Source organism: Mustela erminea, chromosome 6, assembly GCF_009829155.1.
Source record: "Mustela erminea isolate mMusErm1 chromosome 6, mMusErm1.Pri, whole genome shotgun sequence".
NCBI lineage: Eukaryota > Metazoa > Chordata > Mammalia > Carnivora > Mustelidae > Mustela > Mustela erminea.
In genome coordinates, this window is record NC_045619.1 from 79,441,806 (window position 1) to 79,460,707 (window position 18,902).

Here is an 18,902-nt window from a genome sequence, read left to right on the forward strand (position 1 = left end):
CAATATTAGCATTATATTAATAGAATAATAATGATTAGTACTATAGTTAAGAGTAATCAATATTACAATTAGAAAAAATCTCAATAATATAATTGACACAATTTTAAAAATTGTATAATAATTGATACAGTAATTAGAAAAATAATACAGAAAAATTTGAACAGTAGAATAAACTATGACATTGCTTACTTAAATAAATCTGCCCCAAATTACTGCACAATATGCATTATTGCCTATTAAATCACAGCATCTCATAGAACTCTTCCACTCCCTTGTCAAATGCTATTCAGATGTTAAACGGGAAAAAAAAAATTCAGAACATGTAATTGTGCTTGGCAACTAGGGGTTCATTGTGATTTTAGTGAAAGCAGTATCAATGAAATATTGAGAGTTGCAAGTCATGTTATCATGGACCAATGCTTGAATGAAAGGTGAAGATGAAGAGACCATGAGGATAGCAGTTTCTCTCAGGAAGTTTCTCTCAGAAAATAAGAGGAAGAAGAGTGATTAGTGATGGGTGACAGAGGAGAGACCTATTTTTGTTTTAAACTAGAAGAGGACCTAATGTATCATGCTAAGTGAAATACTTCAGACAGAGAAAGACAAATACCATATGATTTCACTTATATGTGGAACCTAAGAAACAGAACAAACAAGCAGAAAGAGACTCATAAACACAGAGAACAAACTGGTGGTCCCCAGAGGGGAGGGAGATGGAGGGGAATGGGTAAAATATATTTTACAACTTCTAGTCATAAAATAAGAAAGTCACAGGGTGAAAAATACAGTTTAGGAAATACAGTCAATAGTATTGTAATAAGATTATACGGTGACAGCTGGCGACTACACTTATCATGGCTAGCACTGTGTCATGTTTGGAACTGTGGAATCCCTATGGTGTGCACCTGAAACTAATAAAACACTGTACGTTAACTATACTTCAATAAATTTTTAAAAAAATAATACAAAATAAAGTAAAATAGAGAACATTGAACACGGTGTTATTTTGGATGAAGAGAAGGAGCCAGTGGAGAGAGAAAGGAAGGGGAAGGAGAGAGAATAATCTCTGGGGAAAGGTTCTGGAGAATTCAGAGTGAAAAGAAATCAAGAGCAGAGGTTGGGGGACTGGCCTTCAGCATGAGCAGGGAAATCTTTCTCACTAAAGAGTGGGGAGAAGAGATAAAATACATGTAGAGAATGCTTCATCTTAAATAACAAACAAGTATAGAAAATTATTATACACTGCATATTAATATTTACAACTAATTTAAGGTAGAATCAAAAGCATGCTTTTTGATAAGAGATGCTTAAATGTTTTAAATTGCCTTCACATAAAATGCTTTACTCCCTCATGTTTCTTTCTTTTTCTCTCTTTCTTCCTTTCTTTCTTTCTTTCTTTCTTTCTTTCTTTCTTTCTTTCTTTCTTTCTTTTAATGAAGTGAGGAGTGGGTGGGGGTATGAGAAGGATGGGGGAGAAGAGAGGCAAAGAGAATAAAAAATGGTCAAGCAATCCTCAGAAAAAGAAACCTAATAGCAAAATATATATAAAAGAATCCTCATCTGATCTAGTAATCAGATAAATATAAATACTCAAACAATGAAATACTATGTTATACCCCAGCAGATCAGATTTTTCGAAAATTCATGCATCATTGAAGATGTGAATATACTAAAAATTTTATACCTCACCAGTGGTAATTTAAATTGATTTTATTGCTTTGGATAGTATTTTGACAATTTCTGGGGAAGCTGAAGATGAAGGATAAAACATATTATTGTTTACCAGAACCTGCTCCCTCCCTTTAAGAGAGAATTCTACGTCTTCACCCAATTCCCTGTGCCCAGCAATCCTCCCCTGTAGGAAGAGTATATTTCCCTGACCCAATGACTAGGATTTGGTCGTGTGATTTCATTTGGCCAATTGAATATGAGTATATATTCAAGGACATGAGTATTCCTGATCTAAACAGAAGCTTTCAAAAGCATCGCAAGTTTTTGTCAGCCTCCTGCCCTTATTGCTTCTGCCATGAGAGGAGTGTACAGCAGACACGAGCCACCTCCATTCCAACTGCAACAATTTGAATAAAAAATTCTTTGAATTTCTGGAGTAGCTTTAGGGTTATAGAATTTTTTGGTGAAGGATTCTTTTTTTTTTTTTTTTACATAAGGAAAATGAGAACAAAATGCTAACGTATCACACAAGTATGTTTATTATTTAAATGTTCATAAGCTTTTATGATGTTCATATGTTCAAATGTTCATAAGATTTTATAAATGAAAACACTTCTAGAAAATGCTACACATTTTGTATTAATGATTGTAACTGGTTTAAGGCACATAGTGCAAAATACTTCATTTCTGATACAGAGATCCCTAAATGCTTATCTAACCACATTGGCACAAAATTGCTTTAGTACCTTATATGGTACAACACATGTTTGAGGAAAAAAATGTTTGGGGAAAAAATAAATAATAATAGATGGGAAAAAACTTTGTGGGTAAAACTAGTTACTACTATTTACTGGCAAAAATCTATTAGTAGATTCATTTTTTGGTTTACAGAGTAAGTTGCCATAGAAAAATGTCTATGATTCATTTTAAATCACATTATTATATAATATACAAATTATTCACCTGAAAAAATCTCTTACTACCTGAGAACTTGCCCATGAATAGTTAATTTTTTTTTATGTTTTGGCTTAGAGAAACCTCAGATACAAAATAACTTCAGCATCTCTAATAAAAATTTTCCATATATAAACATAATTTTGTCTACCAAAAAAGGATTTTCAAAATTTCAAACATTCCCTTTACTTGATTAATAAAATACAGTACATAACTTTGAGAAAATAGATTTTTAAGAGTAAATATATACATATATGAGTTACAGAGACAGAATATAAACATTATAAAAACAATGTATTGCTCTTATAAGTACAATCAAATTAGAGGTAGGTGTTTTAAGTAAAATTCAACTATATCGTATCTTTTTCTGTGTTATATCTATAAATATTCATATTTAGTATTTAACCCAAGCATATATTTTTAACATAAAGTGTACTGCATTTTTAGGATGATTTTTTTTATTAGAAGCACCATAACCCACAATTTAAAATTGAAAGAAATATAAAACAGGTATCTATGCTGTATCAGTAGAAAGTATAATGGCTATGTACTCTTTTGATGTGACTATGGATTTGCTATTTACCTGCCAGATTCAATGTTTCTAGGTGTTTTAAATAAATTCATTTTCCTAATTTTTACTTGCTCCATTTTAACAAGTAGAATAAACATTCACTGTACTGTACAATACTGAGTAACGATTTATATGTGTGTTTATAGGCATAATGTAACTGTGATCCAGTGCAAGCTATTTGTTAACAACAACATTATTTTTGCATAATTCATTCAAATATCTCTGAATATTATACCATAAATTATTTTTCCCTTTTAAAAAGTTCCTAACTAGAGTCATGTATCTGTTAAGTTTATTTTGAAGGCTTTGGAAAAAGTAAGCAGTGATTTGATTCCCTGATGAGCACCCTGAAAAAAAAAAGCACAGCCATTTTGGAAATGGAAATCCCAGGAAGGGAGGAGTTCAGAAATGAGCACCAGTTATTTGTAGATATTCCAAAGAATATCTCCTCATACTTCCCACTTCTGAATGTTCATACGATTTGAATTGGGAGACCAGTAGTCATGTGAGGAACACATTTCCCACAGAATCCTCCACATCTGCCGAAGACTTTGGTTCCATCCTGAAAATAGGAAGAGGCAGAAATACAGGAAAATTGGGCAAAAGCTGGTATCTGTGTACATAGGCAGAAAAAGCAAATGCTTTAAATCATACAGCAGAAATCATTAGCCAAAGTTTCCTATAACAATTACATTTGAGGTCAAAGATCATACCACTTCAGGATTAGTTGAAATTGGTGGCCATGGGAATCAGATAATCTGAGATTCAGATTAACTACTGATGATGATAAACCACATTATAATTTAGACAATTCATCTCAATCCACGTGTTTTTCCTCCAGGTGTATTTGCTTCAGTGAGGTTGTTAACCTCTCCCAATTTGCTGTCCAATATTTATATGATTTTATAGAAGACTCTCATAGGCTAAATAAGAAATATACAAACTTGCCCTTAACTGTATACAAGTCATATTCTCCCTTGTTAACCTCAAACATCTCATGGAAGCCTTAGAAGCACAGCTTGAAGTATAGTTTGTGATAAAATGGGGGGAGAAAACTGGACTGAAAGCATTTGTAATTTGAATTGTAATTAGAAATTGTGATTAGAAAAGAACTAAGAAGGGAGTTTTCGGGTTTTTTAGTGTGTGTGTGAGTGTGTGTTTGTTTTTGTTTTGTGGGTGGTTTTTTGTTTGTTTTTTTAAGAAAAGCAAAGCTGTTCATTGAGGAATAAGTTGACAAAGACTGGTGAGAGGGGTGGGACAGAAATTCTCTCTTGATTCCTTTCATCCTTGGTCCAAAAGTCAAAGGACTGAAGACAGTTTGATAGGATGAAGCAAAACCAGTCTGAGCTCCTATATGAGCTTCTGAAGAAAGTAAGGGGTTTTTTTTGCTGTTGTTTGTTTGTTTGTTTTGGGGGGATTGTTTTGTTTTTAGTCTAAAGAGGGCAGGCAGAGAAGGAAACTCAGTTCCTAGAACATTTTGGGATAAAGAGTGTTTGAGATTAGGGACTTTTGAAGTTGCCTTTTCTTTCAGAAATTTTTCTTAGCTCTCAAGAATCTAAATAAAGACAGAAGAAGGGAATGGCAGCAAAAATTCCCGTTTATGTACATTGCTATTCCCAGATTGCTTAAGTAAAAACCTAATCTTGGTTAAATGTCCTGGCAAATGCAAAGAAGCTTGCATTTCCGTATGTAAACCTGGATTCCACCAGTCATAGCTTCATACGAGGCCACAAGTTTCAGGAAATACTTTCACGTGCAATATTTTTGATCAAGGTAGACATTCTCAGTAGATTAAATAATTAATTAACCTTTAGAATGGAACTTAAATAGAAGTAAAAGGAGATTATACTAATTATTCATATCTACTGGTGACCTCTTTACAATTAACCAAAAAATATAGAAAAGCTGGATAAATAAGGTAAAAATATTTCTCTTTTACACAGAGACCTGCTCAGAATATACTTTAATTAACTTATTCCTATTCTTCTACCAAAAGGGATTAGACCTAATATGCCAAGAGTTTAAAAATAGCTGTTTGCTCTAAAAGCTGACTTCTTACCCAAATGAGAGAAATAATAAAATTTGTAAATGCTTCATTAATTAAAACTTGGTTTTGTAGTCTTCAGAAATAGAATGTTTTAGTCTATGAATATCAGAAAATTGAATTTCATTACAAATAATATTGATACAAGTATTAAAAAAAAGTCACTTTTATCCCAAGAAAGAAAGACCATAAAACAGAAGGGGCAGGGGCCATGGATGGTACTGATTGATGAGCAATATAGGTGAGAACACTCAGAAAGTAGATCCTGATTTACTAGAGATAGAGTCAAGCTATCTGAGACATGGTCCCTGTGAGTAACAGGAGCCGTCTCAGGAGACATATGTGCAAGTACCCTATACTAACAAAATTACATGTGTCCTACCTGTAAAAGCCCAGTACGATGTTATCTGCATAAAGGCAGAGGAAAATATGCACACAACCATAAAACTAGTCCTGATTTTTATAGAAACTATGAAGAATATATGCCAAATGAAAAATGGCCACCCCATCATTAAATCAAGGCAGTGAGATAAATAAACCAAAAAGCCACTCCTCACTTTGAAACAGTAAAACTAACAAATCTTTAATAATTAAAATACAGCTAACAGCATCACCTCTTCTTGAAATACATGCATTTCAAGTCATTAGCTCTAAACTTGAGCTACATAGAATCTATATGCCCTAGTATTTAATATTTCTGGTTCAAATATTGGTAACCTATACATGAAGTTTATATGCAAATAAGGCCACATATATACATTAATCAAAATGACCCTGGTTTCATGATTTCAAAGATTACTATTATGCCCCATTATATGTAATATGCCTCATCTATGCAATAACTCATTAGGCATTAACTTTATAACTCTAAAGTTAAGATAAGGGACCTTTAATTCTAGTTCACAGTACAGAAGTATTTCAAACAAACATGTTGGTCCAGCAGGACTTACTTGTGATCTGTGTATGATGACAGAGGCATAACTCCCCTGAGCAAGCCACTTTGCTGTGCTAGATATCTTCATTCCAGTTCCTGCCAAGTTAATGCTGAACTGTCCCTAGATTATAAACAAAACAAGACAGATGAAATTCATAAAATATTTAAGAATGCTCAAAAGAAACACCTGAATTTGAATTATATAAGAAAGGTCTGGGGCGCCTGGGTGGCTCAATGGGTTAAAGCCTCTGCCTTCGGCTCAGGTCATGATCTCAGGGTCCTGGAATCGAGCCCTACATTGGGCTCTCTGCTCAGCGGGGAGCCTGCATCCCTCTCTCTCTCTGCCTGCTTCTCTGCTTGCTTGTTATCTCTGTCAAATAAATAAATAAAATCTTTAAAAAAAAAAAAAAAAAAAGAAAGGTCCCAAATTGGTTTTCAAGGGTCTTCCTTTAAAAAATGAAAAAAAAAAAATTTTTTTTGAGAGAGGGAGAGAGAGTGAGCACAGAGTGGGGCAGAGGGAGAGGGAGAGAGAATCTTACGCAGGCTCCATGCCCAGGGCAGAGCAGGAGGAAGGGCTCAATCTCCTGACCCTGAGATCACGACCTGTGCCAAAATCAAGAGTCAGATGCTTAGCTGACTGAGCCACCAGGTGCCCAAAATGAAAGAATACTAATGCAACTTTACTCTAAAGGAAGTGGACCAGCTAATGTTTTTTAAAAATTTATTACAAATATGTCTTCTCAATATGAGATACCTGAATCAATATCATATAATGTGATTTGTGTAAAAATAAATCCGTCTAACCCTAAGACTCTAGGCTTGACTGGCTACAGTTAGTGTTCCTAGAGCAGTAGGCAAGTCTTAACAGAACGGGTGCTCATAGGGACTAGTACCAAACTTAACATTTCTCCAATTTCTATTTTTGACCCCTTCTTGTTCACTTCCCTGATAATAATTCCCCTTTTTAATGTATTTTCTAGAGTCTCTTGTCAATGTGCCATAAAGATATTACTTCTTAACCCCACACACAAAACTACGGAATGTATCATTTATTGTCCCAGCTATTGCATTCTTTTTAAAGTACACAGAATTGTATATGGGATGTGTGATACCACATGATTTACTCACAGTGTGTGAGCCCCCTAGTGGCTTTATGATCTAAGTCTTTTTAAGACACAAGAATCATTTTCATGTCAAAATATTTCAGACTATCTCTGTTAAAAATTAAACTTTAAATGTCTGTTAATTGAGAAAATGTGTGACTAAAATAGGTAAAATTCTGACACATTTATATGATCTTGCAGTACAGAATTACACACTGAAAAAATAATTAACAAATGCTAATTAAGCCTATTGCCAATGTTCAAACATACATAGATTCAGAGTGATAATCTTGGATCACATAACTACATCCCATAGCCTAAGCTTCATGAATCTTGAGGAAGACTGTGATAAAATATAAGGAATTACATTATATTATGTGAAAGAAAATATTACCTAGTCATGAAAGCAAAAGTGAAATAGATTTCAAATATATATATATAGTAAATTTTACTATTGTTAAAACAATTATATTTTGACTTAGTTTAATGCTAAGAAATCCAAGTTATTTCTTAATTAAAATCAAAATAAATTCAAATCCACTTATAGTACAATTTTAATATATGAAGAATTTTCCCTGTAAGAGAAATAATGTTCAGATAAATTCCAAATAAAAATTTCTTATTATATACATCATTTAATTATAAATTTAGAATATGACCTAGATGTTTCATTGCTATATTTTCAAAGTCCAGAATAGGGCTTGGGTACTCAGTGTTTTTGAATGAATTAAGTACAGCATTACAAATATTAAATTTTCATATTACATACATATAAATACACAAATACACATCTAAACCTTTCATACATCATGATAATGAATAACACTGACACTAGAAACAATGGTATTTTGTATTGGTAAATACTTGAAAAATAATTTTAACTACTTCTCTAATACTTGATTAACAACCTGATACCAGTTTTGCGTTGAGTATCTTCATTGATGGGATTTTGATAGGGATTGCATTAAACGTGTAGATTGCTTTAGGTAGCACAGACATTTTCACAATATTTGTTCTTCCAATCCATGAGCATGGAACATTTTGCCATTTCTTTGTGTCTTCCTCCATTTGTTTCATGAGGACTTTATAGTTTTCTGAGTATACATGATTTGCCTCTTTGGTTAGGTTTATTCCTAAGGATCTTATGGTTTTGGGTGCAATTGTAATGTAAGGTAATTCTAATAAGAATTCCACTGGGAATTTTTGTAACTCTAGAGAACTGATTTTAAGATTTATATTAAAAGACAAAGAAATTAAAATAGTTGAAACTATTTTTAAAAAGAAAAAACTTGTAGAACTCACACTACCTTATTTTAGTGCTTATTAAAAAGCTATCATAACCAAGACACTGCTGTGAGAGGGAGGTAGATCAATGGAACAGAACAGTTCAGAAATAAACCTATATTAATAAGTCCACTTGATTTTTGACAAAGGTAGAAAGCTAATTAAATGGAGAAACTACAGTCTTTTTAACAAATGGTTTTTAGACAATTGGATATCTACATATAAAAACCATCAGACTTCACATGAAATTAATTCAAAATCAATCATAGGTCTATAAAACTATACATATTTTCAAAGGAAACATAGGAGAAAATCTTTGTAACTTGGAATTAGTCAAAGAGTTCTTCAGTATGAAACTAATTGCACAAGCCATATAGGAAAAAAATAATATATTATGTGTCATTAAAACTCAAGATTTTTGCTGTGTGAAAGATACTTAAAAGAAAGATAGAGTTCATACCAGTAAAAAAAAATTTGCAGATGTCATATATAACAAAAGACTTGTATCCAGAATATGTAAAGAACTCTTAAAATTAAATAGTAGGAAATGAACAATCCAATACTTAAAATGAGCAAAAGACTCTAAAATACACTTCATCAAAATGGATATGCAGATGACCAATAAGCACATGAAATATATTTAACATCTTTAACCATTAGGTAAATGCAAATTAAAGCCACAGTAAAATTTCACAGAACATGGGGAGGGGAGAGAAAACTTGACAATCCTAAGTGCTAACAGGAAAACAAAGACTGGAACTTAAATCTTCACTGGTGGGAATACAAAGCCACTAGAACTTACATATCTTCACTCTATAAAATGTTTTGGCAGTTTCTTATAAGTTAAACATATATGTGACCCTATAATCCCATTCATAGCATATTTATCCCAGAAAAATTAAAATGTATGTTCACATGAATACCTATACACAAATGTGCATATCAGGTCTGTTCATAAACTCCCAAACTTTAATCAACCCATATCTTCCAAAGAGTGAATGGACAAACTATAGGACAACTGTACAACATCTGTATGATGGAGTAATTTTCTCAGCAATAAAAAAGGAACAAATTGCTGACATCTGAAGCAACACAGATGAATGAATCTCAAAGGTGTTATGTTGAGTGAAGAAAGCCAATCTTCAAAGGTTATATACTGCATGATTCCATTTATATGACATTTCAGAAAAGACAAAACTATAGCACAGAGAAGATCTTGATCAGTGTTTACCAGGAGGTAGGTCCAAAGGAGAAACTGACTCCATGAATGGCATATGAGGGAACTGTCCTATATGCTAATTATGATGCTGATAAAATGAATCTGTACAGGAGAAAAGCAAGATGGTGAAGGAGTAGGAGACCTAAATATCATCAGGTCCCAGGAGTTCTGCTGGATAGTTGTCAAACCATTCTGAACAGCTACAAACTCAACAAAAGAGAGAAGAGAAGAAGAGCAGCAATTCTACAAACAGAAAATTGACTACTTTCTGGAAGGTAGGACGTGCCAAGAAGTGAATCCAAAGCAACATTTGGGAAGATAGACCGTGGGGGAAGTGGCCGGCTCCTGACAAGTGAGAAAGCAGTGGAGCACAAAATCATAACTTTTAGAAGTTGGCTTCCCTAAGGGACCTCTCTCCAAAGGCTAAGTGGGTGGTGGAACTCTCACGGGGACAGTGTGGTTTCAGGATCTGCAGCGTCACAAAAAGACCAAGATGTCTGAGTGTGGCTGAGCTCCTAGGTTTTGGAGCAGGGAAGCCAGCTGCAGAGATGGAGCAGAGGGCTTTTAGGTTGGGGTAAAATTAAACCGTGATCCAAGTCACAGTCGCGCCACTGCTCTTCGGGCAGGAACCCAACAAGCAGCAGATCTGGGGAGACTCACTTTTCTCCTCTGGGAGGAGCAGTGCGGGAGCACACTGCAGGAATCAGCTGAGTTTGGAGACTCCAAATGGGGCTGGGCAGCAGAGATAGAAACATTCAGTCACAGGCCAGGTGAGCTCGGAGTTCGGCTGGAGACCAGGGAGATGGGAGGGATTGATTGCTTCTCTCTGAGGGTGCACTAAGGAGTGGGGTCCCCAAGCTCTTGGCTTCTATGGACCAGAGAGTGGGAGGCCTCCATTTTCATTCCCGTCCTCCAAAACTACAGAAAGTATTCAGGGAACAAAAGTTCCAGAAACCAAAACCAAGCAGATTACATAGCCCGGCCCCTGCAAGGATAGTATAGTTCTGCCTCAAGCAAAGACATTTGAGAATCACTGCGGGGGAGGAGCCCAGACCCTCCAGAAGATCAGCAAGACCATTCAGCCAAGACCAAGTTCACCAATCAATGAGAACTGCAGAATTCCAGACTTAGGGGAAAGCAACACATAGAACTCATGGCTTTTTTCCATGATCCTTAGTTTTTTAAAGTTAAATTTTTTAAATTTTATTTTTTCATTCTATTTTTAAAAAATTTTCTTCACCTACTTTAACTTTTTTTGATTATTTTATCTTATCAATACCTTCTAAAAAAATCTCTTTATGTTTTCATTGTTATGGTCATATTTTATCCCTTCATTGTATTTAACCTTATTTTTTTGTATACATATAGGCTTTTTTTTCTTTAAAATTTTGAGATACAATTTCTTCTAATAGATCAAATTATGCTCTAAATCTATCACATGGCTTTGTTCTCATCTCCAGCCTGATCACATTCTTTCCTTTTTTTAACCACCTTATCAATTCCTTTTTTAGAATATTTTTAAATTTTCATTACAGTCATATTTCATCCCTTCATTGTGTTTACCCTTATTCTTGTATATGTATATAAGTTTTTCTTTCTTTAAAATTTTGGGAGGTAGTTTCTTCTAACAGACCAAAATTACACCCAAAACCAAGTGTGTGGCTCTGTTCTATTCACCAGCCTAATATAAATATATATATATATATATATATATATATATATATATATATATATATATATATTTCTCTTCCCCCTTCTTCTCCCCCTAGTTTAGGGTCTCTTCTGATTTGGTTAGTATATATTTTTCTGGGGTCACTGCTACCCTTTTAGTATTTTGTTCTCTCATTCATCTATTCTTATTTGGATAAAATGGAAAGGTGGAAATCTCACCAAAAAAAAAAAAAAAAAGAAAGAAAGAAAAAGAAAAGAGGTAGTAGCTACAGCTGCGGACCATATCAATATGGACATTATAAATATCTTAGAACTAGAGTTCAGAATGACGATTATCAAGGTGCTAGCTGGGCTCAAAAAAAACCATGAAAGATATTAGAGAATCCCTTTCTGGAGAAACAAAAGAACTAAAATCTAACCAAGCTGAAATTAGAAAAGCTATTAATGAGGTGTAATAAAAGGGCTCTTACTGCTAAGATAAATGAGGGAGAAGAGAGAATTAGTGATAGAGAAGACCAAATGATGGAGAATAAAGAAGCTGAACAAAAGAGAGACAAGCAACTACTAGACCACAAGAGAAGAATTTGAGAGATAAGTGATACCATAAGACAAAATAATATTAGACTAATTGGGACTGCAGAAGAAGAAATAGAGAAAGGGGCAGAAGGTATATGGGAGCAAATTATTGTAGAGAATTTCCCCAATTTGGAGAAGGGAACAAGCATCAAAATCCAGGAGGCACAGAGAATTCACCTCAAAATCAATAAAAATAGGTATACACCCCATGATCTAATAGTAAAACTTACAAGTCTCAGTGACAAAGAGAAAATTTTGAAAGCAGCTTGGGACAAGAGTTCTGTAACATAAAATGGTAGAAATATTAGATTGCCAGGAGACCTATCAACAGAGACGTGGTAGGCCAGAAAGGACTGGCATGATATATTCAGAGCATTAAACAAGAATAATATGCAACCAAGAATACTATATCCACCTAGGTTGTCACTGAAAATAGGAGAGATAAAATGTTTCCAGGACAAACAAAAACTAAAAGAATTTGCAAACACAAAACTAGCCCTACAGGAAATATTGAAAGGGGGCCTGTAGGCAAAGAGAGAGCTTAAAAGTAGTAGAACAGAAAGGAACAGAGACAATATATAGTAACAGTCACCTGACAGGCAATACAATGGTACTAAATTCATATCTCTCAATAGTTACCCTCAATGTAAATGGGCTAAATGCCCCAATCAAAAGACACAGGTTATCAGAATGGATAAAAAACAAACAAACAAACAAACAAACAAACAACAACAACAACAAAATCAATATGCGGTCTACAAGAAACTCATTTTAGACTCAAAGCCACATCCAGATTGAAAGTGAGGGGTTGGAAAACAATATAGCATGTTAATGGACATCAAAAGAAAGCTGGGGTGGCAATCCTCATATCAGATAAATTAGATTTTAAGCCAAAAATATAATAAGAGATGAGGAAGGGCACTATATCATACTCAAAGGGGCCATCCAACAAGATTTAACAATTTTAAATATCTATACCCCTAACGTAGCAACAGCCAATTATATAAACCAATTAATAACAAAATCAAAGAAACACATTGACAATAAATACAACAATAGTAGGGGACTTTCACATCCTTCATCCAAGCAAAACTTCCAAGATCATCCAAGTAAAACATCAACAAGGAAATAAAGGCTTTAAATGACACACTGGACCAGATGGACAACACAGGTATGTTCAGAACATTCCATCCCAAAGCAACAGAATACACATTCTTCTCTAGTGCACATGGAGCATTCTCCAGAATAGATCACATCCTGGGTCACAAATCAGGTCACAACCCGTACTGAAAGATTGGGATCATTCCCTGCATATTTTCAGGCCACAATGCTTTGAAACTAGAACTCAGTCACAGAGGAAAGTTGGAAAGAACTCAACTACATGGAGGCTAAAGAGCATTCTTCTAAGAAGGAAGTTCTTTTCAGTTCAATCAGAAAATTAAAGAAGAATTGAAAAAAATTCATGGAATCAAATTAAAATGAAAACAGAACTATTCAAAAACTTTGAGATGCAGCAAATGTGACCTGAGAGGAAAGTATACAGTGATACAAGCCTTTCTCAAGAAACAAGAAAGGTCTCAAGTATACAAACTAACCCTACATCTAAAGGAGATGGAGGAAGAATAGCAAAGAAAGCCTAAACCCAACATGAGAAGAGAAATCACAAAAATCAGAGCAGAAGTCAACAAAATAGCAGAAAAAATCAACGAAACTAGGAGCTGGTTCTTTGAAAGAATTAATAAGAATGATAAACCCCTGGCCAGACTTAACAAAAAGAAAAGAAAAAGGTCCCAAATTAATAACAACATGAATGAAAGAGGAGAGATAACAACTAACACCAAAGAAATACAAACAATTATAAGAACACAGTATGAGCAACTATACGGCACCAACTTCAACAATCTGAAAGAAATGGATGCATTCTTAGAGATGTATAAACTACCACAACTGAACCAAGAAGAGATAGAAAACCTGAACAGACTCATAACCAGAAAGGAGATTGAAGCAGTCATCAAAAATCTCCAAACAAACAAAAGCCCAGGGCTAGATGGCTTCCCAGGGGAATTCTACCAAACATTTAAAGAACTAATTCCTATTCTCCTGAAACTGTTCCAACAAATAGAAATGGAAGGAAAACTTCCAAACTCATTTTATGAGGCCAGCATCACCTTGATCCCAAAACCAGACAAAGACCCCATCAAAAAGAAGAATTACAGACCAATATCCTTGATGAGCACAGATACAAAAATTCTCACCAAAATACTAGCCAATAGGATCCAACAGTACATTAAAAGGATGATTCACCACAACCAAGTGGATTTATTCCTGGGCTGCAAGGTTGGTTCAACAACCACAAATCAATGTAATACAATACGTTAATAAAAGAAAGAACAAGAACCATATGATAATCTCAATATATGCTGAAAAAGCATTTGACAAAGTACAGGATCCTTTCTTGATCAAAACTCTTCACAGTGGAGGGATAGAGGGTACACACCTTAATATCATCAAAGCCATCTATGAAAAACCCACAATGAATATCATTCTCAAGCGAGAAAATCTGAGATCTTTTCCCCTAAAGTCAAGAACACTGCAGAGATGTGCACTATCACCACTGATATTCAACATAGTACTAGAAGCCCTAGCCTCAGCAATCAGACAACAAAAAGAAATAAAAGGCATCCAAATTGGCAAAGAAGTTATCAACTCTCACTCCTTGCAGGTGATATGATACTTTATGTGGAAAACCCAAAAGACTCCACTCCAAATCTGCTAGAACTTGTACAGGAATTCAGTAAAGTGTCAGGTTATAAAATTAAGGCCCAGAAATCAGTTGCATTTCAATATAACAACAGCAAGACAGAAGAAAGAGAAATTAAGGATTCAATCCCATTTACAACTGCACCCAAAACCATAAGATACCTAGGAATAAACCTAACCAAAGAGACAAATCATCTGTACTCAGAAAACTATAAAGTACTCATGAAAGAAATGGAGGAAGACACAAAGAAACGGGAAATGTTCCATGCTCATGGATTGGAAGAATAAATATTGTGAAAATGTCTATGCTACCTAAAGCAATCTACACGTTTAATGCAATTCCTATCAATATCCCATCAATTTTTTTCAAAGAAATGGAACAAGTAATTTTAAAATTTATATGGAACCAGAAGAAACCTCAAATAGCCAGAGCAATATTGAAAAAGAAAATCAAAGTTGGTGGCATCCCAATTCCGGACTTCAAGCTCTATTACAAAGCTGTCATCATCAAGACAGTATGGTACTGGCACAAAAACAGACACATAGATCAATGGAACAGAACAGAGAGCCCAGAAATGCACCCTCAACACTATGGTCAACTAATCTTTGACAAAGCAGGAAAGAATGTCCAATGGAAAAAAGACAGTCTCTTGAACAAATGGTGTTGGGAAGATTGGACAACCACAGGCAGAAAAATGAAACTGGACCATTTCCTTACACCACACACAAAAACAGACTCCAAATGGATGAAAGACCTCAATGTGAGAAAGGAATACATCCAAATCCTCGAGGAGAACACAGGCAGCAACCTCTTCGACCTCAGCCGCAGCAACATCTTCCTAGGAACATCGCCAATGGCAAGGGAAACAAGGGCAACAATGAACTATTGGGACTTCATCAAGATCAAAAGCTTTTGCACAGCAAAGGAAACAGTCAACAAAACCAAAAGACAACTGACAGAATGGGAGAGGGTATTTGCAAATGACATATCAGATAAAGGGCTAGTATCCAAAATCTATAATGAACTTATCAAACTCAACACCCAAACAAACGATCAACACCCAAACAAATGATCCAATCAAGAAATGGGCAGATGACATGAACAGACATTTCTGCAAAGAAGACATCCAGATGGCCAACAGACACATGAGAAAGTGTTCCACATCACTTGGCATCACGAAAATACAAATCAAAACCACAGTGAGATTATCAACTCACACTAGTCAGAACGGCTAAATTTAATAAGTCAGGAAACAACAGAGGCTGGTGAGGATGCGAAGAAAGGGGAACCCTCCTACACTGTTGGTAGGAATACAAGCTAGTACAGCTACTCTGGAAAACAGCATGGAGTTGCCTCAAAAAGTTGAAAATAGAGCTACCCTACAACCCAGCAATTGCACTACTGGGTATTTACCCTAAAGGTACAAATGTAGTGATCCAAAGGATCACTTGTAACTGCATGTTTATAGCAGCAATGTCCACAATAGCCATATATGAAATAACCTAGATATCCATCAACAGGTGAATGGATAAAGAAGATATGGTGTGTGTGTGTGTGTGTGTGTGTGTGTGTGTGTGTGTGTATAATGCTGTGCAGCCATCAAAAATTAAATCTTGCTATTTGCAACAACATAGGTAGAACTAGAGGGTATTACGCTGAGCAAATAAAGTCAATCAGAGAAAGACAATTATCATACGATCTCTCTGATATGAGGAATTTGAGAGGCGGTGTGGGGAGTTAAAGGGGATAGGGAAGGAAAAAAAATGAAACAAGATGGAATTGCAGGGAGACAAACCATAAAAGACTCTTAACCTCATGAAACAAATTGAGGGTTGCTTGGTGGTGGGGCAGGGTTAGGGATAGTGTTGGTAGGTTACAGACATTGGGGAGGGTATGTGCTATGGTGAGTGTGATGAAATGTGTAAGCCTAATGATTCACAGACCTATAACATGGGACAAATAATACATTATATGTTATAAAAAAGAAGAAAAACTGGAATTCCACACAAAAAAATTAAATATTAAAAAAATTAAAAATAAAAAAATTATCTGTACATATGTTAAAACTGCATACTAAAAAGGGCAATTTTTTCTGTATGTTACAAAAATTTTTTTAAATGTGAATGGGTGTAACATTTTATTTAAAGAATAAATTTTTCAATTCCCTTGCAAATAAAACCCAACAACGTTATATGTAAGGGACACACTTAAAGTGATTCATAAAGGCTAAAATTAAAAGGATGAGCAAGAAATACTCAAGGAAAATGAACATAAACAAAGAATAGGGGCAGCAATCCTAAGAGACAAAGTAGAATTCAAGCCTTAAATCAAGAAAACATGACAAATCAGTACTAGAAACCATAATTTACAATGAAGAAATAACATGTAAACATTATGAATTGAATAACACAGCAACTTTTATGAAGCAAAACCACAGGAGATGCAAGTAGACATAGGCAGAAACCCCCAATAGGAATTTTTAATACACTACTTTTAGTAACAAGACAGATCAAGCAGGGAAAAATAAGGAGAGGGATCATCTAAACAATATAATAAAAAAGGTAAACCTTATGGATATATATCAAACTCTACATTCTTATAGTAAGAAAATATATGTTCAAAACATTTAACTGGCTCTGAATATTCAAAATAATGCTGGCCATGATCTATTGACATTGGCTGAATGTGGTTATTTCTCTTGCTCTTATGTGATCAGTTTTAATCAGAAAACGGCTGAAGAGATACATGATATGTTTTATTGTCAAATTTTTGTGGCTCTTTGAAAAGTACCAAACATTTTACTTTACTTCACTTTTGATGTATGTATTCTAAAGTCACATCACACTCCTTAACTTCATCTTATATTGCAATGTGGCAAAGTTTATTTTCCCTAAGGAGTGCCATATGTATCCATTCTCTTTTTAGCATTCATGTCCCAAAGTGCCCTGTCATATGCAAACACAGAGGATGTGGTTTTGATGAATCCCAAACAAAATAAGTTCTTTCTGTGACATCAAACATCTGGAGAGTATTCATGCAGATGTTGTATAACTTAACACAGGATCTGGTTTATATATTTGACGGAACATCTCTAAGAATACTAGACATTCTGTATTTTTGGTAACAGAAACCTCAGTCGCTTGAATAGAGAATGAATATAGATGGGCAAAGTTCCTGTTGATAATACATACTTATCTATGCCCAATAACATCTAACTTGGGAAATAAAACTCTGCATTCCAGATATCTGGAGAGCTATGTGAGGGAGGCATCTCACCTTGATCAGTAGAGAGGAATATTTTATTACTGTACTGGTTCTTTCTGTGACTTTCTCAAGGACCTTAGGTAGGTTATTAACATGTAATGTCTGTTTCTCCTAAGTATAAAATGGGGTTACCTAGTTTACATCTTTCACAAGATATTATAGGGAGGAAAAGGGGTTACATTGAAACTGGAGAAAAGGATTTAGAAATTAATGGAAATAGCTCTCTTACCTTTTAAAACCCCAATTGTGCTAACACTTCTTATTCCAATTTCATGCTCATCAAGAAATATTCTATTTATAGTAATTAATTTTTTGTTATTTCCCATTAGTAAAGTTAAACAAGATAAAAGTTTTGACTCCACTTGACAGGTATATGATTTACTTGAATATCAGCTCTCTTGTGAATTTTGTTGAGGTCTCACTGACAAGACCTTACTCAATTCAACATGTAATAAAAAGGACTGGATTCCCAGAACTTCGCAACCTTTCCAAAGTAATGGCATCTTTGAGACCCTGTATCAGACTTTCACAACTCTAAGTGGCATTCTCAGTTTACTTCTCTCTAATCACATCAAGTATTTGATGAGAAGGCACAGCTTACAGGAAGGATGGGTTGCTGGACAAAGTTGATCAGTCTTGACATGGGTTGATCACTAAAGAATGAATACTCCCTATTTAATTTCTACTAAATCTCTATTTAAATGGAAGTGTTATTTTAAAAAATCCAAACCTGAATAAAAATTTTGCTGAGAGGGACAAATGGGTGGCTCAGTCAGTTAAACATTGAACTCCTGATTTTGGCTCAGGGCATGATCTTGGGTTGGTTGTACGATCAAGTCCCAAGTCTGGC

The 18,902-nt window shown here is 34.7% G+C and overlaps 1 protein-coding gene across 1 annotated transcript in view; it reads right to left on the reverse strand.

Moving 5' to 3' along the window:
- Nucleotides 1–3,059: 3,059 nt before the first annotated feature.
- ADAMTS20 (ADAM metallopeptidase with thrombospondin type 1 motif 20) overlaps nucleotides 3,060–18,902 on the reverse strand; it is a 190,771-nt gene continuing 174,928 nt past the window's right edge. The window contains exons 38-39 of the mRNA XM_032347934.1: nucleotides 6,191–6,295; nucleotides 3,060–3,758 (exon numbers count right to left, since the gene is read on the reverse strand). Coding sequence (XP_032203825.1) covers nucleotides 3,669–3,758; nucleotides 6,191–6,295 — 195 coding nt within the window. The 3' untranslated portion in view covers nucleotides 3,060–3,668. The remainder of the gene's footprint in view (nucleotides 3,759–6,190; nucleotides 6,296–18,902) is intronic.